This window comes from Saccostrea cucullata, unplaced genomic scaffold (assembly GCF_032062105.1).
Source record: "Saccostrea cucullata isolate Sc308-1 unplaced genomic scaffold, CSIRO_AGI_Scuc_v1 ctg14138, whole genome shotgun sequence".
In the NCBI taxonomy this organism is placed as follows: domain Eukaryota; kingdom Metazoa; phylum Mollusca; class Bivalvia; order Ostreida; family Ostreidae; genus Saccostrea; species Saccostrea cuccullata.
In genome coordinates, this window is record NW_026919676.1 from 1 (window position 1) to 12383 (window position 12383).

Sequence of the window (12383 nt, forward strand, 5' to 3'; positions counted from 1 at the left end):
GCAGATGGCCATTGTGTTACCACTTGGCTTGACAATTTCCACCTCAAAGGGAGGCTTACAAAACAATGGCATATTATACTCTACTTCTTCTCCCTCCGGTCCGTATTCCTCTAGAGCCCCAGCAATGCTGAATTTTACTCGGACACTCTCTTTGCCTATCTTTTTGTTCAAAACGATTTTAACTCCCTCACATTCCTTTGACCATCCATCAAGAAGGTTGTCAACTTCTTCAATCCCGTCTTCCATTTCCGACTTTATTTCAGATTCCAGGTACTTTGACAAGTTGGAATCACTTTCGAGGCTTGCACTTTTCTGATGACACCAACGCTGTTGGAAGCTTCCGAATTGCCTCGGAAATTTGACAGGGCTTGAAAATGTTCGTTTACTCAACATGGTACGACTGGTAAGATTTCTTACTGCTGTAAATCCATTTTGTTGGAGAGAAGATCTCGTATTCAGCGCACATAATAGCGTTTTCCGAACTAAACTAGACATTGTTTGATAAAAAGTTCATAAACCACGTGAAACCAGGTCAGTTTAGTTATTAAGTAAATCGTACGACGAATGATTCGTACTTTGATTTGTTAAGTCGTACTATGTCGCTTCGATATTTCAGAGCAACAGTAAAGAAATTACAAAAACTGATTTTTTTAGCATGCTAAAGGGCCAAAAAAAAAAAAAATGAAATATGACCTGTTTTTAATCTATCATTTCAAACAATTCCTGATTTTTATCCATGGGCGTGCTTGATTGGTAGCTTGAATTTTCGGAATTGGCGGAATTACAATCAAGTTCGCCGGCATTCAATTCCGGCGCAGTTCTATCAATCCCGTGTTGAGAGGTGGTGTGAAAGGAATTAAAGATGGCAACTACTGTGTACATTTGCCGAAAGTGCAGATTAAAACATGTATGAAGTTTTCCCATGTATTTGGACCCTAATACAGTCCTATAGACCTATTTGCAGATTAGAATTTAATGTAATTGTTCTCATAATATTATTTAAATCATGTTACATGTAATTGTTGAGTTCACGTACGAGCTGCAGTGTGCACACAGCAAACATCATGATGTTCTGTTCTTCACAGCATTCATTCACACTTTCATCCTCCATTGCGTCTTTCAATAAATCATTTAATAGGAAGATGTTCTTTACTTGTTGAGCTGCAACCATATTGTGAACTAATTCCGATTCAAGTTTTACTTGATTGGTAGAATTTTTGGAACTCTCGGAATTGAAATCTGACTTTACAATCAAACACACCCCATAAGTTACAAATTTTTAAAATACATGACTTGTAAATTAACATTTACCTAGAAAAAATAATTATATATAATATTCACACAAAAAAGGATATCACAAAAAGCTCCTTTGTGAGGGATTTCTTGATTCCTCTCAATGGTTCTAATCTGGTCAATGGTCTTTATATCTGGGGAGAGACCTCCATGGACACATAATACACACTCATCTATAATCTGTTGAAAAAATCATCATGATATTTATTTTTGAGGGAAAATAGTCTGCTTCTGATTTCATTTTTTCTTAAAAAGGAAAACTGAATTCCACAACTACATCACCCCAAGAAAGAAAATAAATAATTACATGTACTGTAGTAAGAAATATCACAAACATACATGTCTTTATCATCTGGTGTCAGATTTGTTTTGGCATGTTTGCAACATTTCAGAAGTAACAGTTACATGTATACACACAGCAAAATATTTCTTTAATATGTGATTACTTGTTGTTTTTTTTCAGTAAGATACTCACTGCTGCTACCGTGAGAAGATCAAACACTTTACAGCAATATCTCCAGGCATTGGCATTCCCATATTTAGACTGACATTCATCTAAAGGTTAAAGGAATATACATCATACACCATCATTGTGGTTACACATATTTCTTAAAAAATTAATTTCGCAAACACTTGCAGAGTTGAACTCTCTGGGAAAGCTTTGATATGTTTTTAAATTTTTTTTATGATATTTCATGCCTGAAAGTGTCAGAATCTTTATGATTAAAACATAGGTAATCAGAGATTACAGAGCTCACCTCAACGAATGTTGTCTTTAAGTAAGGCAAAGTCACACAATTAACCAACAAAAAGTGTACATTCCAAAAATGAAAATATTTAAGCAATTTTGATCTGATACTTTGAATAGACCTACATAAAAAATTTAAACTAGTTCTTCTTCATGAAAATGTAATCAAAATCCAGAATCTGAAGCAAATTTGAGAGTTTTCATCTCTTGATGCAACGTTTGTGCAAGTTTGGTTTATACAATGTTATGTAAGCCTTATAGTTTTTTGGTATTAGACTTGCACCCATAACTTTTACCTGGTCTATTATCTGAAAAATGCATGTCGAATTCAGCATCCGAAGCAAGTCCATTAGTTTGCATCCTAAGATTTATAGTCCATGCAAGTTTGCTCATTATAGGGCTCATAGTTAATTGGAAATGAAACATGCATCAAAAACTAACATTTTTACTCATCCACAAAAAGTAGGTCAGATTCAGCATCTGAAGCAAGCCTGGTAGTATGCATCCTTATATGCATTATCCATGCAAGTTTGGTCATTAAAGAATCATAGATACTTGGAAATGAATCATGCATTAACTTTAACCTATTCACTAAACCGGAAAATGTAGGTCGGATTCAGCATCTGAAGCAAGCCTGGTAGTATGCATCCTTAGATGTATCATCCATGCAAGTTTGGTCAATATAGGGCTTATAGTTACTTGGAAATGAAACATGCACCAAAAACTTTAACCTGTTCACTCAACGGGAAAATGTAGGTCAGATTCAGCATCCGAAGCAAGCCCGATAGTATGCATCCTTAGATGTATCATCCATGCAAGTTTGGTCAACATAGGGCTTATAGTTACTTGGAAATGAAACCTACACCAAAAACTGCACCAAAAATGTTAACCTGCTCCAAAAACATTAACCTGGTCATTCCTTTGCTGAAATTGCAGCATCTGAAACTTTGAATGGTGCAATGAAACACACTAGAACCATCCTCCATGCATGTCTAATCCATATAGGACATAGAAGTAGTTAAAAAGAAAACTGCTCCAAAAAACTTAACCTGGGACGCCAACGCCGACACCGACACCGACGCCGACGCCGACGCCGAGGGTATTACATAAGCTCCCCAAACTTCGTTGAGGTGAACTAAAAATCTTTTGGGTTTATTTACAATAGTTTCAAAATTTTTAATTTATTTCACATTATCAATCTGGAAGACAAGTCCCTGTCAGGCATAACAGAGATGCCCTTTCAAATATTCCTTCTCTGAGAGCTCAGTTCTACAGCTAACTTAACCATCAACAATTGAAGACAATGGCAGTAAGTACATGACTACAGTTCATCCCAGGAAACTCAGCAGACATGCATATCCATCTGGGTGATTGGGTGTGATTAGTCACTGGTGGTATATAATTTCCTTACCATAAAATCCATAAATCTGAGTGATCTGTCTGCTTTCATGATTTCCTCTCAACAGAATTATTTTGTCTGGCCATCTGTAAATATAAAACAGAAATGAGAGCTTAATAGTAGAATTGTGCTATCATAGCATATTACAACAAAATATTTTAGGTACACTTTCTTTCTAGGCTGAATACTGTACAGAGGTATTTTACCTGGCTTTTAGTGTCAGTAACAATGTGAAAGTTTCCAAACTGTAATATCCCCGATCAACAAAGTCTCCCTAGATAAAACAAAGTAAACAGAAAAAGCATGAACAGAAATTCATAAAAGTAACTAAATTACATAGTAGACTAATCAAAATTTTAAACTTGCAACATAATGATTTCCTCAAAGGGTAAAATAAATTTGAACTACACAGTCAAACTTTGGGATAAAATAATACACAGATCACTAAATTTTCACAACACCTTATTTTCGAGAGACAGTCATCAACTCTTTATTAGGGAGTCATAAATTTTCAAAAATTGCTTTTCTTCTATATAATCATAAGGAATACCTTTATGCACAAGGATGAAATATTTGTGAGCTAAATGTCTAAGGTAATTCTACGAAAATAAAGTTCTCACTAATAAAAAGTGATTTACAGTACCGGTAGTTAATAATTTCTAATTTATGCAGACTAACATACCATAAAAATGTAATTTGTGTCTGGACACTGCCCTCCGGTTCGGAATAATTCCATCAGGTCATAAAACTGCAATTAAAAAAATATTTAACAATAGAAAAAAATAAACAACAATTCAACACTTGTAGGGAAACACCTGGCATCTAAATTTTGTCATCATTATTGAAAATTTGTCATATTCAGCTGATTTGTAATATGGCATGTTTTGTCATCTTTTGTGTGTGTGTGTGTGTGTGTATTTATTTTTTTTTTCACAAACATACATGTATATAACAGAGTCTGTGACTCACAACTCTGTCATTACAATCTAGAATACATGATGTCAACTGTCCTTTAAATATTGGTTATTTCAAAGTGTATTACATGTAGTTATGTAAAGCAGATAAGGCAAATTAGTTGACAAAATCTAACAAAAATGGTCAACCACAGGTCAACTGTTGCATTTTGTCTTATTTTGACCCAATTCAAGCATTAAACCTACCATACCTTACATTCAATTCTATAATTTGATAAAATACCTGTCCATGTATATCCCCACACACTGTAACTGGTGAAGAAACAGGCTGGACATTGGACTCCTCTAGCAGGAGTTCACAGACCATATCACACAGTTTCTGTAACAAGGAAAAGACATTTCATTTATTAAGCACTCAACACAAATGTAAACTTGAAAGGTATCATTATATATGTACATTAAAACAGATGAATGTGTTGTTCATAGGTCTAAAACAACTCCTTTTACTGTTTTAGGATGCATATGTATGGCATAACCCTGACTTGATTATGCAAAAAATATACAGTAAAACTCGGTTATAGCGAAGTCCTAGGGACCTGTGACTTTAATTCGCTATATCCGTATAACGAATTCGTATAACCATTATAGCGAATTCGCAATATGGATGTTTTCCTTTAAGTATTACTACAAAATATATTGGGGAAAGCTATATTACAAAAATATCTTCGATAACTAAGGTTTTATTATGAAATGGATTTTATATAAAAATTCTTGAAGGAAATAAAGTCAGTTCTATTTATTAATTTTTTTTATAATCTTTGAAAGTTCGAAATAAAAGACGTAAATTTCATTGTATTTAACCTCTACGGGGCTCAAAATCAGTTCACTATATCCGTAAATTCGTTATATCAGAGTTCGTTATAACCGTAAAATTTTACAAAGATTTTCTAAGAATTTTGCCGGGGACCCAGAAAAACTTCGCTATATCCGTGAATTCGCTATATCCGTGTTCGTACTAAACGAGTTTTACTGTAGAGCTTTATTTGGCTCATTTACATAACTTCAGCTATAGAAAATAGCTTCAATGATATAAACATTCATATGAAGTTTTTTTTCAAAAATAGTTTTTTGTAAGAAATAAACTGGAATTGACAAGACTTTGACTATTCATATTTGTAATATATTATCATATGGACTATTGAAAAAGCAATCTAAAACATAGTTACACTTGCAGCATATGAATACTAGTATATTTAAGCAAAAGATGACATACATGTATTGTACATGTATCTCCATTCTGTGACAACTGTAGATATTCTATTATTGAACTGAAATTCACTGTCTCAGTTTTTAGACCTGGTTAAATGATAGAGAGGTAAAAGGCATTCACAAACTCTAATTGGTTTGTTGTGATTAATTTGGTAGTAATATTTTTAGTGCAGTTGTTGTATTTAATTTTTAAAATTCATAATAATAGGATTTGCAACAATATAGAAACTGTATGGGACATCAATCTAATTAAAATTAAATGTCAGTTTCTGCTCGCACAGTCGCACACTCACTACATTATCATCTAAGAACATCCCATAGAGGGTTATGTCAAATTCTATCAACCATTCAAATTGTCGCCTGCAAAATCATTGTCTATTTGAGGAAGTGAATATGTCTAGTGTTGTTCCGAATTTGACCTCTGATGTAACCCTCTATGGGATGTAGTTAGATGTTAGTGTAGCGAGTATGCAAGTGGATCTAACATCTAATTTTAAGTAGATTGATGGGACATATGCTAAATGTGGCAAGGACGCAGTAAGGTTATTCTAACTAGGACTGAAGGACAAATGTACATCACCTTATAATTTAATTTTAGTTGTAACACGTCATTTGATTGGGTAAATGATTTAATCCATTTTGTATAATATATGTTGCCTATGTCACAATTGAGTTACGTCTAAAACGTATTTCTCCGTTTGAAGTTACTTTTAAACTAGTGCTAATTGTAACGGGGACCGTTACAGATGTTCCCCAAACGCTCCCCATGTCCCTTTTTGTGCCTTATTCCTCTTAGACCTTTTATAAATATGCTAAGTATCCAAGGATTTCATTTAAGAATATAAAAGTTACAATGATATCAACTATCAACTATATATCGTTTAACGTTTTGCATGCGCGCACACGTACATGTACATACATATGCAAGATGATTATGGCATGTTGGTTAAATGATTAACATATCTTTCTATCCCGCAAATCAAAGAAAAAAATACATATATAAAGTTACCATTTTTCAATCATATGTCATTTTTTAATATATCGATTCACATTTTATTTTTCTACTTATTTTAACCTCGGGCTCAAAGTTGGTTTTATTCCGACGACAAGGCAGGGTTAAAGTCGACTAAGGGTATCACGCCGATAGCTAACCAATCAAAATGAACTTATTCAATAGTAGTTCCATACATGGAAAAGGGATTTTCCTTTCTGCTCGGAATTTTTTTAATATTTCCTCTCAGGCCATTTTGACAACTCTGGTACCTGTGCCTAGTAAATTTTATATACTTTGTAAATAAATATATAAAGGTTTTTGACCGGAACTATTCATTTTCTCCAATGCATAGGGGGCTACTTTCTGAGGTTTACAAGAGATGTTTAAAAAGACATTCGTGTCAGCTAATGTGACCAATATTGTTTAGCACCTTCTTATTAATATTTTTTCATGAATGCAAATATCTGATTATTTTACGAAGGAGCGTACCTGTATATTGATTTTAAATATACCGAAAATCGCTATTTCTGGGGATTGCGTAATTCTAAAAAAAAATTCAAATAAATTTCAAAGGTAAAATAAACAAAGGATGCTTGGTATTAAAATATTATTTCAAATCAGTAGAATTGAATGCTATAAACGACATCTGAATAAATAGGCTATAAAAGGCTTATATACCAACTTTGTTCATCTGCACTTTAATTTTAGACACGACAGGATTTGTAATTTTTTCCGTATAAATTGATAATTTCTATATACTTTGGAAACTCAGATCAAATGTTTTAATACACTTTCCTCGAGCTCTTTTCTGCAGTTTTCCTGAAATTTTATGTGGGTCCGAGGTGTTATTTGAGTTTAACAGCGATTCTCTACGTTGCCATTAATTTGATTTGTTTGGTTGTTGCGGGGGGAGGGGGGGGGGGGTATTTTTATTGTTAACCTATTTAACGTTGGAGTTGAATCTTGTATCTTACTCCAAGAACTTAAGATTGATTGTGACATTTGGATGAAAGGTCAAGGTCATTAAAAACCACCACCTCTTTAACTTCTATCCTGCCAACCAAAATAAACTCTGAAAGGTGTTTCTAGATACATGTACATGTACTTCATGTTTCTTTTTACCCTTGGGTCAAGGACAAAGGTTAAGGTCGATTTCAAGTTCATAGGTCAAGGTGATTTTGGTATATAGCTAATATCAACATTTTATTCAGATTACCAGTGACCTTGACTTAAGTTTCAAGGTCAAGGGTCAAAAGATCTGCATGATTCAGTATGTTACATGTCTTTACATTTAGAAGTTCTTAATTCTGCATGAACATCACAAACTAAAGTATATACTGTCGTTTAATGCATTGTGTGCGGGTGCATGTGCATGCACGTCCTTGCATTTACTTTTGATAGTAGTATAATGTAGGCATTCATTATATCTATTCATATTCGAAATTTCACCCTGTATTATTGAGAACCAAGAAAGTTGTAGGCATTTAAAGTTTTAGCAAATCAGATTGCAGCACACGTGCATGTGCGTGTGTTAATGATTATTCTTATATATCATGCTGTAGATCTTCATAATGTATGGCTATGTTAAAAATTTCAAAGGATTTTGTCAGAAAACAAAAAAGATATTTAGACTTTTAGTTTCAGCCAATCGGAGCGAAGCGCACGTGCATGCGCGTGAGATCTTGCTATTTTGACCATGTCATCATGTCTATACTACTAATATATCCTTATATCATGAGTTTCAAAGCATTTCATCCAAAATTTAAAAAGTTACGGCTATATCTATTATATTGGTCATTTCACGTGTTACACGTGTGCGCACACGCACGCACGTGCGCGCAAAATGACCTTCGTTCCGCACATCTACATAACATACCTAGTGACCGTAAAAAGGTTTCACCTAGATGGGATGAGTAGTTTACGAGAACACTCGTGGACAAAAAAGTACCGGAGAACAAAGAAAAATTCAGAAAAAGTAAAAACAATATGTTCCCAAACTTCGTTTGGGGAACATAAATATGCTCAATTTGAAGCCTTTTCGGCTGGAGGAAAACTTGTCTCATCGTCTACACTGAAATTAAATTATAAGGAATGAAGCTTATTTCAACCTATGTTATATGATAATATGTTGATGTGACCGTTAGGGCGAACACAGATACTCATTCAGCTTTAATTTAGATTGGGCTCGTTAAACCGCACGTGACATTTAGTGCCTCTAGATTATGACGTCACATGACATTGTATGTAAGTTGCATTACCAAAAGGAAGCCTGAACAGTGCTGAGTGTTAATGAAGAACAGTTCATTTATGATTTATCATCAATATATATATTCATTAAATCAAAGCAAGTTAACTTTTTGTTAAAATTTTTGCCGTTATTCTCGTGAGAACGTAGCTTTAACAAGTGATGCATTGTGGGTCCAGAGTAACTGAGGAAAAAAAATCAATTGGATCAATGTGCAAAGCCCCAATTTTCTCTTTGCCCAAGCATTGCTTTTAGAGCTTGCAGTGACGAGCGAAGCTTTGCGACACTTGCTATAACATAACTTGAGGCAGTTTACACCTTTTATAAACCGCTTTGCGGATAAAGTGTAAACTGCCCCAAGTTAATAAGCTTCATTTCTTAAGTGTTCAGTGAAGAATGGATTAAGTATTACTTCTTCAAATTGTACTGATTGTTGACCAGAAATCTGTTATATCATTTAATTATCAATAAATCATTCAAGAAGTATCTGTGTGATTACAGTCAGATCAATCACTTTATATTACAACCCCAGAACTTTTGGACTATAAGTACCAAGTCTTTCATGGAGAAGTAACAGTTATTGAGGGATTTACATTTTATTCAGAGGTTATTCTAGTGTTATCACGATGATCGATTTATAATTGATGATCGGTCGCAAAGGCTGTCGATTTTAGACAATCGATTGGAGATTTTAACAATCGATTAATCGGTATATTTCAGCACATATCCTTTTTTTTTTTAAATAGTTTTCTCACTTTTATTTCAAGAACAGGCTCTTGTTATAAAAATATATATCTTTCAAGTGTTGTCCTTTACTACCTATTTTAAAATACATGTAGTACTTAAAATCTGTTTAAAATAAATCATAAGATAATGATAATTGTATTTCTAAACTAAAGAAACTAAACTACCTGTATAAATGAAATATATTAGTTTTCAGTATTTGGGGAATTCACTTTTCATTTCATGCGTAACCACAAGGATTTGCAATATTAAATGTCTTATAACAGTTTAAAAAATTAATTTGATATATATTCTAGATGATCATGTAAATTAAAACCTGATCTGTCAATGCTTATGTTTCCCAGGCCAAGTAATTCCTAATCATGCAAAAGTTTATATTACTGAAATTGTTAATCAAACTGCATATATAGGGTGAGTTCACCATGCATCGGACACATACCTTGCTTCGGACAACTTTAGGCAATAAACTCTCTTTCAACTTTAGAGTTCTGTGTATGTATTTGTTTCTGTCATAAAGACGAAGATTTAGATTTTTTAATGATACCGATTGTGTTTATCGTGTTGTGATAAAAATACCCCGCAAATGGCCTTGAAGTTACGTCATATTTTTACATCATCTAAGGGGAATAACCCGAAATTTATGATTTTGCAATTTTTAGAGTTATCGTTCTTTTAAATTCGACTTCCACGGAACGAGTCGGACTTTGGTGAATTTTGTCAGGGATTGGTAATTTTACATAAATTATAATTAAATTTCACTTCAATGTTTGTTTAATTCTTATTAGAGCTGGTTTTTACTAGTATGCTATTTTCATCGTACATCGGACACAAATTAACCATGCATCGGACACTTTTCGATGCAAAGGTAAACACTACCATTTTCATACAGAACCCAGCTGACAGCTGTTTTTTGCGGAAAAAGAAAATAAAAACTCTATATTTTCAGTAAAAATACAAGTTATCGATATATGACGTCTGGAATTTTACTCAATTTATTTCTACAAACCAGAGTATGATAAACCATGAGAAAAAGGCGCGAATTACGGCATTATAAGCATTTTAAAGCATTTCTTAGGCAGAGTGAGGTCTCGAGAATCATTCTACATTTGTGCAATAATATCGTCGATTAAATTAAAGTTGAGGGTTATTTCTTAGATAAAAGATGAAAATATATCCATATCAAGGATTTTAAAGCACTGTGATAAATGTCTCCATAACGTCTGTCCGATGCATGGTGAACAATGTCCGATCCATGGTGAATTTTAAGTTTTTTCTAAAAACTCGATTTTCGGGGATATTTTCTCAATAAACGGCATATAATTGTGTCCTAAATTGTTATTTTAATCACAAACTAAATGTTAAACTCCATTTTGATAATTTTCCGTCGGTAGCGATATCGCTAGAACTTGTTGAAGTACAAGGGTATCCGATGCATGGTGAATTCACCCTACAGTTTTTAGAATTTCGATCTGTACAATGCACCTTTACTTACATTATTTAAAAATAAAATTCTAGTTTTATATGAAATATAATATGAAATATAATATCTATTTTATGCAAAGGGTTACCGATTCGATTATTGGCCGATGATCAGTTGGTTAGGGTCAACCGATGCTACCGATTAATCGATTCTGATTTTCAACCGATTTGACAACACTAGGTTATTCATTGAAATCATTGCATTGGTTAATGCAGAGACATATAAAAAAATAAACCATTACAAATTAATGGTGTTAGACTTGAAAAACTAATTAGAATGGGGAGTATTCCAATATCATTACTTACTTTAAGGTCATTTTCAGGAAGGTATTTACATTCTTTTGCTACCTCAATCCACTTTTCAATTTCCGCCATGTTTGTTTTTCTCACGATGAATTGATACTATTCAAATCAATGACGGTATATATTCCCGGATTTGTTAGGATTAGGATCCGCGTCTACTAGCTCTATCACATTTCAAGTTACAATGGCAATGCATCTGAAGGTATACGAATTAATTTTAAGGTTGATATCACCACAATGTCTACAGAATGAGATAAAATAATTTCACCCCCTCTTTGCGATTTTTGATCTCTACGTTTTTGAACGGGGCAGGTGGCGAGGGTAGGTTATTCTGACTTTTGCTATCACTAATCACTATTCTCTTCTTTTCAAAAAGAAGAACTTACTTCCAAAGAAATTCAATACATAGGCCAATTTCAATGGAAAATATTAATCATTGTCTGAATTTCACGACGGACATAATTCACAGTACAGTAAATCAATACATTTTCCCTACTTTTATATGAAAAAAAAATCATACACTGTTGTTAGTTTGTAACTGGTAAGGGAGAGAAATGTGATAAAGCTAGCAGACGCGGATCCTAATCTGGGTTCTTGCCACATCTGACTCCTCTATTCCTCCCTCCTTAACCGGAATATACCAATTAACCAATTGCAAGGTTCTTTTAACCTGTAACATCGATATCCTGGTCGCGGCACCAAATGTACCAACGATTCGATCATTTGAACTAGCTCGGATCCGGTGAATATACATGTACATGCATTGAGCTAAAAACAGGTAGATCTGGAAATTCCAAATTGATACAAATATTTTAGTTGCATATTCCAATTTTTGCAGTACATCAACAGTAATGATCAGGGACATAGGGATGGGAGTGCATTAAGGACTTCCCTGTTACAACGCATTTTGAAAAATTACGCACTTTGAAAAAATAATTTTTTTTTCGAAGTGCGTTAATATCGACCATAGTAACCACTTTGAAAAAAATCTGTAT

The 12383-nt window shown here is 33.6% G+C and overlaps 2 protein-coding genes across 2 annotated transcripts; both read right to left on the minus strand.

The window, feature by feature from the left end:
- Positions 1–9: 9 nt before the first annotated feature.
- On the minus strand, positions 10–575 carry LOC134235882 (uncharacterized; the record flags this gene model as incomplete). The annotated part of the gene is made up of 1 exon (XM_062718051.1): positions 10–575. A coding segment is annotated over exon 1 (486 nt), but the record flags the coding sequence as incomplete, so codon positions are not given.
- Positions 576–1009: 434 nt separating this feature from the next.
- Positions 1010–11531, minus strand: LOC134235873 (serine/threonine-protein phosphatase 6 catalytic subunit-like). The gene is made up of 8 exons (XM_062718038.1): positions 11392–11531; positions 4638–4733; positions 4123–4188; positions 3647–3714; positions 3453–3526; positions 1769–1848; positions 1342–1473; positions 1010–1243 (listed from the first exon to the last, which is right to left on the minus strand). The coding sequence occupies exons 1-8, from the start codon at positions 11458–11460 to the stop codon at positions 1010–1012; spliced, it is 819 nt and encodes a 272-aa protein (XP_062574022.1). The 5' UTR covers positions 11461–11531.
- Between the last annotated feature and the right edge of the window lie 852 nt (positions 11532–12383).